The 12,207-nt window shown below is 41.8% G+C and overlaps 2 protein-coding genes across 2 annotated transcripts; both read left to right on the forward strand.

The window, feature by feature from the left end:
* The first annotated feature begins 156 nt into the window (after positions 1–156).
* Positions 157–2,345, forward strand: bbs12 (Bardet-Biedl syndrome 12). Its single transcript, XM_070913742.1, has one exon. It carries the CDS (start codon positions 157–159, stop codon positions 2,095–2,097), a length of 1,941 nt encoding a protein of 646 aa, XP_070769843.1. The 3' UTR covers positions 2,098–2,345.
* Positions 2,346–5,936: 3,591 nt separating this feature from the next.
* On the forward strand, positions 5,937–12,178 carry fgf2 (fibroblast growth factor 2). The gene is made up of 3 exons (XM_070913485.1): positions 5,937–6,114; positions 8,827–8,930; positions 11,798–12,178. The coding sequence occupies exons 1-3, from the start codon at positions 5,937–5,939 to the stop codon at positions 11,981–11,983; spliced, it is 468 nt and encodes a 155-aa protein (XP_070769586.1). The 3' UTR covers positions 11,984–12,178.
* The last annotated feature ends 29 nt before the right edge of the window (positions 12,179–12,207 follow it).

Below are 12,207 nucleotides of genomic sequence, written 5' to 3' on the forward strand. Positions count from 1 at the left end.
ACCATATTTATTGCTGATCACATGCATGTAAAATCTAAAACTACTTAGTGGCTGTCTCCATGTTAACTTAGAGAATATTTGTGGGGGGTTTATTTGGTAAAAGGTGAACAAACATAAATCTTTTTTTGTTCTTTTACAATTCAGGCACCTCAAGTAATGCTGGGAAGTACAATTATAAACCAACGACAACATGTTGGACTGCAGAAGCTCTCAGCGCTGGCAGGAATCACACAGTCCTCTTTGGGCCCCAGTAAAAAGTACAAGTTTATCCAAGATGACACAAGTGGGGAGTCAACTCTTGTGTGCTCGTGTTTTCGCATCTTTGAGAACCTGGAGCTGACCTGCGCGGTGGGTCAGCTGGTTTACGAGACTATTCAAGCCCACCAGAAGGTCTATCATACAGGTTCGGGATGCCTGCTGTTTCTTGCAGGATCATGGAGCCGTGCTGCTCTGGAGTGCCTTCAGAGAGGAATTTCAGTAGCACACATCATTTCGGCTATGTCTGAAGGGATGGAAATATGCTTGGATGTTTGCAGGAAATGCAGCGTCTCAACTGAGAGTCTTGGTGTGAAACAATCAGAGAGCTGCACTGCAGCATCTCATGGTTCAGGACTGTCAAAGAAATCCATTGTGGAGGCTTCACAGGCATCGTGCCATCTTCAAGGGACAACAAAAGTTGGTCACAAGATTCTAAGCGCTGTTGGCCAAAGGAAAATAAAGCTCAGCAGACATTTTTGTGAAGCCAAGTCTGAAAATGTCCCCAAAGTTCAGCAACTTCATCAGCCTAAGCTTCCTGACATTGCACACCTTGCTGAGGGATTGAGTCACGGTTGCGTCGATGCAATGAATTTAGTAATCGAAGCCAGCCGAATACAATCAAAAAAGAATCCGCAAGATATCAGCATTTCCACGTTTGATGTTACTAAAGTGGTGACTTGTGTGTTACCTGGTTTACCGGAGGAGCATGCATGCGTTTTACCAGGATGCATTGTTGTCTTATCTGCTGAACAGGCTTCAGTTGCACATCACTTAAAAGAACAGCGCTTGAGGGTTATTCTAATTAATGGAGATTTATCAGATACCTATCGCCATCTTGGCTTTAGTAGACCAACCGGTATACAGTGTGTGAGTGACCAGTCAAATCTGTCAAATTCAAGCAAAGAGCAAGAGTGGATGGAAAAGGTTGTGACACTTCTGTTGAACCTGGAAGTGAACTTGATACTAGTCAGTGGGCTTGTTAGTGAAGAAGTGATTCAACGCTGTTGTAGGCATCATATACTTGTGGTGGAAAAAGTGAAGGCTTCCATTTTGAAGGCCTTCGCTAATGCAACAGGAGCTGTTCTAGTGACTTACGCCACACAGTTGAGTAAGCACTGTGTTGGCACTGGGGTGAAGGCTGTGATATGGAGGGACCTCAGCAGCCATGAGAGGAAGCCTTTAACAACTGTGAATATATCCACTGGAGAGAACAGCGAGTTGGTCACAGTGATTCTCACAAGCTGTGTACATGGCAAGCTGCAGGCCCTGGAGGACCAGTTTTGGACATGTGCTTATCGTTTACACCACGTGCTGAAAGACAAATTCCTCCTGCCTGGTGCTGGAGTGACGGAAATGCTTTGTGTTCAGCGCCTTCAAAAGCAAGTGGAGCACCATGTCAAGCATCACGGAGAGAGGACTGGGGACTCTGTCCAACAAACCAAAGCAGCTAACCCTTACAGGGGTGTAGTGTTGCTCCTCATGGCAGATGGTTTAATAGATTACATATCTACTGTAATGGTTAACACTGGAAGGTTTTCAAGAGTCAGAGCCAGGACTGCAGTGAACCAACAACTGCAGGACTATAACGAAAGTCAAGACATTGCAGCAAAGTTCTCACAACTTTTCTTGGAAGGTGAACAAGAGGATAGTGCAGTTCCCTCCCCCATCAAATCCAGTGAAGCACCAGCAGTAAAGATCTATGATAGTTTCAGTGTGAAGCATGAAGCATGGAGGAAAGCCTTAGATCTGGTTTTCCTGGTCTTACAGGCTGACGCAGAGGTCATCACAGGCATTGACCAAAAAACTGATGGTGCACAGGAAAACCTGATGCTGTTATGACCTGCATGCAGAATCTTAGGGGAATTATTTGACTGGTACAAAGTGAAAGTAGAACAAAGTGTATTTATATTCTTTCTTTTCTTTTCATCGATAAATAGTCAAAGGACATGTTAGTGAAGCAAAGCTACCTATTTGCTACCACATGGGGGCGACAAATTATTATGACACTGTAGTCTGTCTGACCCTCTCATCCAAACTGATGCATGTAAATACGACAAAAGAATTGATCTAAATCCTGATATTGCCAATAAAAGGAGTGCAATGGTGAGACTATTTTCAAACGGGTACTGAATGAAATTAACATGCATTTATCTGATTGCCATCTTAACCTCCAGGTATAGGTGAGCCGTGAGAAATGAACACAGTGTCTTAAAAGAAAATGACATGCAGTATGTAGTAATTATATGATATATTTCCATATCTTTATTTTATTTAACTTCTTGTCTTAGTCCTCATAAGTTTTTCTCTTGAAGGTGCTGCGTACTATTCTCGTAGGAAATACCCTGAAATTCAGTTTATGTTTATTATTAACCAAGCCTGACTTAGCTGACACTACTTATGCATGGCCTTGTACACACCTTGTCTTCATGCCTAGTTCAGCCAGGGGAAACGAATAGTACGTGTCCAAAACCACAATTAAATTTCCCTCTCATGGAGCATGGCCGGAATGTGTTTGTGCCAGTATGTTTTTTAGTCTTGTACACTTCCGTTACAATATTTGCCTACGCTTCATTATGTGTCTACAACTTGGCTAGCACTGTTCACATTGGACACTTCCCCGCCAACTGCGGTGGTTTTATGACCTGCTCTCTCATAATGGGAATGGTTGATGGAGAAGGAACGCCGACAGACTGAGTAAATGTTTTTGGTTGAGTCTTATTAGGCCCTGTCCTTTTTAAAAAGTAATCACAACTTCCGGAGGTTATTTTAGAGGTTTGAATTCTAGAAACCTTTTGTTAGCTAACATTTCCCTTCCTACATGATCATTGAAAGGTCACAGGAATATTACCAAGCTACCACGCTCTGGCCCTTGGTTCATCCAGGAGTTTAGGCTTATTTTGAATGAGATAAAAAAATGAATAAAAGTCAGTCAATTGAAAACCTTCATTCCAGTGCGAGAAACTGTTATTTCAAAAAGAAATGGCTACTACTTGGAAAAATAAAACCAACCCGAAAACAATGATGGTTCACATGAAAGTAAAGCAAACTTTTTCCGATTGTGCGCATCGTATTTCAAAGGTGTCAGTTGCAGCGACACGTGAGACCTTCCATTTCCTCTGAGATCAGAGAGAGCTTCTTGTCGCTTTCTAAAAATAGTTCAGTGAAATAAAAACGCTACAAAGGCTTTACGGTGGAGCCATAACAACCTTGACTCAGGCATCACTCAGCGGTGGTGTGGCCATGAGAGGGTGGGATGGGGTATGACATAACATAACAAACACAACATTGAGAGGGAAATTGGAGAGTTCAGACTGAGTCCACGTTTTAGAGAAAGCCTTGTGCATGCACACATTTATAGATCACCTTTACAAATGTAAAACCTGAAGAGTTGGGTGAGATTATCCAGTTTTATTTCATAATTGTTAGCTGACGGCATGTAATGTTACTGTTCATTTCATTTTGGGCAAATTCACCATATTCAAAGTAAGATCTCAATAACTAGTAAATCAACCTCTTCTAAAATAATGAGAAGAAAAGAAACAACTGAAGGTATTTGAAGTTTTGCTTTAGGGGTTAGAGTCATTACATTTACATGTGATCCTGAAGCTCTGTTTGCATGTTGAGGTATTTGATTTGTTTATGGAAAATAAAAGTTATTTAAAAAATACTTAGTAAGATTTACCCTGGTATTCACAAAACTGCAATTGTAAGAAGTTTTAAAATAAAGCCATCAGTGTGGGAACAGGTGCCATGTTGACACCAGAATGTGTCACAGGAATCTATTTTTAGAACAAAACCACCAGCAAACCATAAATCTTTTCCTCACACAGTGCCACATACTATTGTACTATTTATGTTGTAAACCAATATTAGAAAAAGTAAAGTATGCTAGAACTACTGGTATGATCGTGGCTACCACACCACACTACCAGTTTACTGTTCTAGTGTATACTGTTGGCCTCATCACTCCATTTAGCCAGGTTTCACATACATACTGTACATCATAGTAATTAATAGCCCATTAACAAACCAGTGTTTCCTTTCATAATTCATACAAAATTGAGATTGAGCATCACATAAATCAGATATGGACACATGGAGATTGGAAATTGACATCTTGAAAAAGGGGAATTCTCAGCACTCTCAGGTTCACTGTAAGTTTTGGTGTGTCAACAAAATGTTCCAAAGAAGAACTATACGCCTGCAGATCAGGTCTGTGATTGTAAAGATCACCAGTTTGAGGTAAAGTCTGGCTGTGGAAGTTGTGTCAATAATCCATTTTATGGCTACAATGCCCTCTAAAAAGGACAACCGTGTTGTACTGTACAGGTGTAAATGGGACTCAGTAATGGTACACTTGGCACATTTCCTTTGTGATTAGAAACAGGAATTTGCCTAAAAAGAATATGTGTGCTCAGCAAACCCACTCTGCATAAACATTGGTCCTGTCTTTTTGGAGGGTTCTCAGTTGATACAGTCCCAGGAAATGCATCCTAAGGATGTCCAAAACCATCTGAACCCTTCCTGTGGCTGGACTCCTATTTTGACCACAAGTTTTACAACAGTTCAAGTCTCCGGGCTTAGTCACTCGAATGCCCTGGTTGATGTTTCACTGACCAGTTTCGGGGAGGGGGGGGGGTCATCAACATGACGTCAACCGAGAGCACAGCTGACTTTCTACTGATCCAGCACAAGTTTCAGATGTGGTTACTTTCACCCAGAAGCCCAGACCAGTGAGAGCCTGTTTTGAATGGATGGAAGTTGTCGGTTTCTAAAATTCAAAAAAGGAAACAAACCCTGCACGGACAACTCGGATCACTGATCCTCCACTCAGCTGGCTCGGAGGAAGTTGAGAATAGCAATTAAAATCACTCAATCAGGATGTAGGCTTTTTAGTCTGCTGGCATTTCTACTTCACATTGTTTTTTTTTTTTGTTTTTACATATGAATAGCACTGAGTGATTCATTGAAAAGCTGGCCGTGCTGGCTCTCTTTTCTTGCTCTTGAACAGACTGGATGAATGAAAACACTGGTCCCGTTCACATGCTTGCCTCTGCTCTTGGCACCCTGAAGGGTCTCAGTGACACAGTCCAAGTTTCACGTCCCCGTCCTTGCCCTCCTCTCCTTTCTCGACTTCTGCTGGGTTGGTTGGTTAAATCAGTGAGCATTAGTGGGCGTGAGCATGTGTGTGTGTCTGTGTTGGTGCTCCTAGGGCGCATGCGAACTGAGGCCCAAAGGGGAAAGCCTTCCACACAGATCTAAGCCAGCTGCCCTGTTTTAAACACTTCATTGCAAGAAGAGTGAAAGAGAGGGGGAATCCGCATGCATCCCCCCTACCAGTGTGCTCAAAGTACACTAGCAAAGCAGCTGCCAGCTCTACAAACAACAGACAAGCAGCTACAAATGGTTGATTCAGGCTTTTACTGTTAGGTAGAAGCATTTAGGAGTCCTTCTGCCTCAGATTCTCAGGACTCAAAGGGCACTTGCTGCCCTGAGAGGGGGGGTGTTCAAGCAAACTGACCTCTGGGGTTAAGCAGAATCAGTTTGTGTGGAGCTCTGTGGAGGAGGGGAGGAGGGAACAGGCAACCGTTACTGGGAGGTGGGAGGCCACAGCGGGGCTCCTGGACTGCTCAAGAAGGAGACGAAGCAGTCGCCGGGAAGCGGGGAAAGAGGAGGAGATGGCCACGGGAGAAATCACAACACTTCCCTCCACACCTGAAGACGGCGGCAGCGGCGGCTTTCCTCCTGGGAGCTTCAAGGATCCCAAAAGGTTGTACTGTAAAAACGGGGGCTTCTTCTTGAGGATAAAGTCTGACGGGGGAGTGGATGGAATCCGGGAGAAGAACGACCCCCACAGTAAGTACTTCCAGTCCCCTTATTCTTTGCTTTGCACAGCACACAAAGCTTCTTCATGTTCTTTTTAATATGCAACAGGGAAGTAAGAGTGAAGCAAAAATAATCATGGAGGAACGATGTGAAGTTTCCATCTTGCTGAGGGTTATTCTCCACTTGTAAACACCAAAATGTACGTAGGTCTACTTCTGGAAAGTATATATAGCTGTAGTTCAAGAAAGGTACACCTCAAGTTTTCTTAATCAATGGGAACTTTTGATGGAATATGCGTGATGTTTTTAGTAAATGTAGATCACCATGCTGAGTCACAGCCATTCACACTGCTCACTGTGTGGTTTACGTCACACAAGACAGCACAACATGGAGTTAAAAGCCAGAGGAAGTGAATTCCTGATTTAGAGGTGGTCAATGAATGTCTGCCGGTAATATATCTACTATAAGATATAATAAAATACATTCTTACCAGTCAATCAATATTTATATAGAAAGTGAAAGGAGTTTTAGGCTTTCCGTATGTTCCTCTTTAAGTTAAAAACTATCAAAGTGGAAACGTTAACGTGCTTGTTTGGCCTGGACAACTGTGATACCCCTCGGTGCCTCTGTATCACTGATTACTTTTAAGTTGCATCAGTGAGTGGGAGGGGAGGAGGGGGAAGTATGAAATTTTCCAAGGAAAACACGTTTGTGTATTGCCCAAGATACAGTGTGACGTTTCAAGCAGGTGCGTCCAAACAAATAACTAATATGAAAACAGCTCAAGGAGAGAGGAGCTATTTTTAGAAGAATTCAATTAACTTCAGTCAAACGTATTTGTGAAATAAACCAGGAGGGTGACCTTGTTCAAATGAAGACTTCCTGCTATTCTGGGTATCAAAGAATCAGTATCATGGGTTCAGAAAGGAATATATCCATGAGTCATAAAACAGGAATCAGTATTAATCATTTAGCTTTTTTACCATCATGGCTTCTTACGGTTAATGTGACCTGAGCAGTGCTCATCAATGGTTCTTTTGTTAAAGCTGCAGTAGTCATGCCAACTTTTCAGACAACCAAACATACCTGCCAGTTAGAGTAGGAACTGTTAGTTACCCAATATGTCCAAGGACCCTCAAGTGGGATTTTTGTGCTGTATGTAGATGGGACTCTTCTCCATCACATATGTGTTCTTTGTAACTCATTTCCTGTCCTGAAACTCTCTGAGGACAATATTGCGCAGATAAGTTTCCACAAATTGTTGCCTTTACATCTCCGACGCCAGGACATTACAGATAGGACCACACTCTACAGAACCAGAGAACAGTTTTCCCTGAATTCACTATAGCTGTGGGACATAATATTCCCAGTAAACATCGAACACACCAAAGCACACTCGGACCAATTATACATTTCTTTCAGGGAAGAACACCTCTTTGATCTGTCACGTGAATCATCCAGGCAGAAAGCTTAACTGTAGGCAGATGTGTGTCTGTCTGAAGTCTTCATGTGGATTAATTCTGAACAGCTCTCCTAATTTACCTTATGGGGCCCCTGCTTCCTTTTTTGTGGTTTGGTTTCATGCAAAGTATGCTCTGTTGGCAAGCATTGTGATACATCTGTGAGGAGGCTGTCACACAGCCAACAGGTACTGTGTGCTGCGACTGCTGTCAGCACAGTGTGATGCTACTGTTTTGTGCCCGACGCGAGTTAGCTTATTGTTTTCAGTGGCGTCAATGGTGTTTCCTTCATTTACTGCATATAAAGTGTCAACCAGTGTTACCAAAACATGGAGGAAAACCACAAAATAAAAGCAGGAGGAGAGGGAACAGGAGCTGATGTTTGTCTGGTTATACAACAAGAAGAATGAATTCAAAGATGCTAAATGCAACAGATTTAGGCTCATCTTTTTCTTTTCTTTTACTTTTTCCAATTTCAATTTTCACCTGAATGTTATGTCCCCGTCAAAACTACAAGTTGATGTGTTTACTGCTGCAAGAGAACGCTGAGGATGCTGCTCTTGCAAGCACAGCTCAGAAAAAAAACTTAGGGTTAAATAAAATGGCGAGAACATTTAGGAGAAAATGCAAATGACCAAAACCAAAAATAATGATCTGTAAGCACATTTAAAGCTACATTAATCAATACTAACTCTGCAGCTTTATGGAGCTTGGAAGCCTCTTTTAGCTCAGTGTTTTGGTTTTGTACTATACTGTACTGTCACGCTCTCATCACTGCTGTTTCTAGTCACAGCAGGGAGCTGTTTTCAGCAGACAAGCTCTGGTAAACGCGACCTGGCCAGCACCAAACGGCAGGCAAAGTTAGCAGCTAGCAAGTTAGGAAACCGAAGCATCTACCAGCTTAAGAGCCCAGTGGCCATAATTTGATGATTGCAGCTTTAAGTATGAAAATATAATCATATCTGATTTGTTTCCTTCGTACAGTTTTCTCTTCCTGTTTTGTGATATCAAGCAAATCACCAATCTTCCCTCCAAAATGCAACTAGTTGGCACACAACATTAAATGCCCTGTAGCAGAAAAGTAGTTGGCAGAGGCTGCTATTCTTCTTGGCCATGATTGTCTCGCTTGTTACTGGTGTCTACAGTTATGAGAGAGTATGGATGTCTTATTGAAATACCTCACATAGCATCTTCACTGTTTCTCGAGTTGCTGGCTCTGCTGTGGTCAATGATTTCTGTCTTTGGTCATGTTGTTCAAATATACTTTCGTCTTTTTTCTCAGTAAAGCTTCAACTGCAGGCGACTTCAGTGGGGGAGGTGGTCATCAAAGGAGTTTGTGCTAACCGCTATCTGGCCATGAACAGAGACGGGCGACTGTTTGGAGCGGTGAGTGAGTGGGATCATCATCTTTCCGTTAACACAACTTACAATGTTTCTGTAAAGACTTTTGAGATTACTGTAAAGGGAGCCCAGTGAAATCATCTAATAGCATTTCCTCAAAAGGGTTGAAAGACTTTTTTCCAGGGACTGTTCTTTTCACAAATCTATATTAAACACCCTCTGTAAATTTCTCCTGGTTGGCTGAAAAGTAAAATGACCCGTCATAAGCAGCATTTAGGCTTCAATATTTTGGAAACCAAATATTTACCAGCCACTCCACAAGCAATCCTCCTTCAGTGAAGGGAAGTAAATAGGTTGACACTCCTTTTTCATAGTCAGCACGTAGAATAAAAAAGGTATGCAATGACATTAGATTAGGCCAAGTCAAAATGATTCAGTTATAGATGTATCCATAGAGATAAAAGACTAGCTGTGTACAATATCTCATGTTTGTTTTGTGGATCCAACTGAAGCATCTCCCCCAAAGCCAATCAGTTCAACCATCGTCCTCGTCGTAAAATCCAAATCACATTATGTTACATGCCCTGGGGTTTTGTTTTGGACCACATACCTCTGTTGTCCAGGCAAAGAAACAAATACCTCTAGTATTTGCAGGCTTATATTGTGAATTCTTATGGCTCTCTGGGGACAACCTGGCAGTCATGGGGGTGATGGGGAAGGGGGGGTTGAGCAATACTTGGTCTGAGAGAAGAAAGACAGAAACACAAAGATATTTAAGGAGCTGCGTACAACAGCTGATTGGTTCATAAAACATGGGAGGGCAGTTCATTGTCCAGACATGGTGACATTTGTGAATGAGAGGAGTTTTGAGAGTGTGAGACAACAGAAATGACAGAAAGTCTTGAAATTTCTGAATGAAAGGTTCAAGCAGGAAGAGACAGAAATTGATCCTTCAGTGTTAGACCTGGTCTGCTGTTGTGCTGTTGAGTGAGCAGATGCACCATGGCGTCTGCTGGAATTATGGATCTCACTGGTATTATGTATTGTTTCTTTCTGTCCTGCAGCCAACAGACAAACTGACTTTCACATACAGTGTAAACATACTCAAAGTTAGGTTTAGACACTCTGCCTTTTGTATTTGGTCTTGGAACAAACTGTCGCAAATTGAGCTGAAACAATTTTCTGAATGCTCATCATGATGCCACACTGTTGTTGCTCCCAGCGGCAGTGGAAGTGTGAAGTGTTGGTGACTGATGTGGTTTGGTGGTTGTGAAGGCTTGTCCACAGTCCATGTAATAGGCAAGAGGCATTTCCTCCTAATGAGAAGCGACAGCAGCTGCCACCCAAGACGTCTCTCTGTTCTGCTCTTACTCGGGTGCAAGAAATCATTAAAAACCCACAAGTTATTAACTCTCTTCTTATTATTATCATTTGTTGACTGATTTGAAGATTAACATTTGTTGCTGCCAAAGTCCCTCTTGACTGAATGTGTCTCTAGTGCGGTCTTGCACATGTTTTATCTAGAAGCTACATATTACAATATAATTGACGCATACTTACACATATGTTGATATAGACATTTGTTCTGCTGATAAGATCTGCGCAAGATTAACAAAATAACATTCCTGAATAATACATTTCATGAATTTAAAATATCATCTTCCTGCGCTTCAGATGACTGAATTGGAAACTAAAACATCAAAGATTGGACACAAAGATTAATTGGACTTCTCTCTGTATATCTGTGTCCTAGCCATGTTTAGACTAGCTTGGGTGACATGAGGGCGCCTCCACTGCTGCTCCTTACGGTTGCACATTTTCAGTCCTGAGGGAGGATTATTGTTTGTTGGAAGCTACTGCTTCTGCATAATGCATTGAACAAAGTGGCCCTGGGTGGTTATTACAGTTGAAAGGAAACGTCTTCTGACTAATAGCTCCGTGCCGTCACGGTCGACTAAGAACAGAAACTAAAACAAAAGCCTCTTGTTGGACAGGGTGCAGGGCAGTCAACGCCCAGCAAGATTTTGGCCAGACATTCAGTAATTCAGTTTCTACGGAAGGACAATATTAAAAGATGGGATAGTGTGAGCACTAAAAATAGATATGGTCAACAACAACATGACAGCACAAGAGCCAAATCATTGAATTTGTATTTAAGTGATCTTCATCTTTGGCCCTTTTTAAACCTTTTTATTTATATTCCTATCAAATACAAGTTTGTCCAAAACATCTTGATTTGTTCTGTTTAACGTGACTAGAGCTGTGATAATGTCCCTGGTCAGGCATGGTTTCCTGTATTAGTGTGAAACGCTGAGCAGAAATGATCCTAAACCAACAGTCTCCTTCAAAATAAAGGTGGCATTTAGTTCTGGGTGTTTTATGTGGTAATTGAATGTCATAAAATGTCAGCATTACACATTTTCTCCCTTTCCAACAACATATATTAAACAAATTCAATCAAAAGTCCAAATAAAATAACATAGTTGATGAAATACCTTTATAAGTAACCAGATGTCCCTCAGATTGACTTTATATACAGAAATGATTTACATAAGCAGAGAGAAGGATTAGCACTTTGGAAATATTTATAGTAAACGTACAGACTGAATGACCTAACTTAAGTTTCCAGTTGTTGAAATACAGTGAACGAGGATGACAGCAGTGCCGCACAGGATATCCTACACCATATTACAGACTAGTTTCACAGTTTTCTTACATTTCTTTACAGTTTGCAAGTCATTTGAAGTGTATTGGGATGGCGGTGTGTGCCAGTAGTTCTTTGTCCTGTAAGCAAAAGGATGCAGATTTAATCCTCCCAGTAGCCAACTCTCCTGTTTAAATCTCCTGAACCCCGTCACTGAGCAGCAGAATCAAATTAAACTTATCTGTTATTCTTGTGTTTTTCTCTCCAGAGAAGAGCAACAGATGAATGCCACTTCTTAGAGCGGCTTGAGAGCAACAACTACAACACTTACCGCTCCAGGAAGTACCCAAACATGTACGTGGCACTGAAGCGGACTGGCCAGTACAAGTCTGGAAGCAAAACTGGACCGGGTCAAAAGGCCATTCTTTTTCTTCCAATGTCTGCCAAGTGCTAATCTGGGATCTGGTTGAGAAATATTAACGTCTTAATGGCAGCAACAAAGAAAAAGATGTGACGGCAATGAAGACAAAGTGTTCCATCACCATTGCCCAAAATAGCTGTGATGCTTTCTGACTGTTATATCTTCTATGCTGAACGTGTCTGCTCCTATTCAGCTTCAAAGTAAAAACAGGCGTTTACTGTGGACCAACCAACGGCTTCACTAGTGCAACTGGAGCC

Source organism: Enoplosus armatus, chromosome 10 (assembly GCF_043641665.1).
Source record: "Enoplosus armatus isolate fEnoArm2 chromosome 10, fEnoArm2.hap1, whole genome shotgun sequence".
NCBI lineage: Eukaryota > Metazoa > Chordata > Actinopteri > Centrarchiformes > Enoplosidae > Enoplosus > Enoplosus armatus.

Coding starts and splice junctions, on each gene's coding strand:
- bbs12 (XM_070913742.1), top strand. CDS start 157: ATGCTGGGAAGTACAATTATAAACCAACGACAACATGTTGGACTGCAG.
- fgf2 (XM_070913485.1), top strand. CDS start 5,937: ATGGCCACGGGAGAAATCACAACACTTCCCTCCACACCTGAAGACGGC. Junction 6,115..8,826: donor GGAGAAGAACGACCCCCACA/GTAAGTACTTCC, acceptor CTTTTTTCTCAG/TAAAGCTTCAACTGCAGGCG. Junction 8,931..11,797: donor ACGGGCGACTGTTTGGAGCG/GTGAGTGAGTGG, acceptor TTTTCTCTCCAG/AGAAGAGCAACAGATGAATG.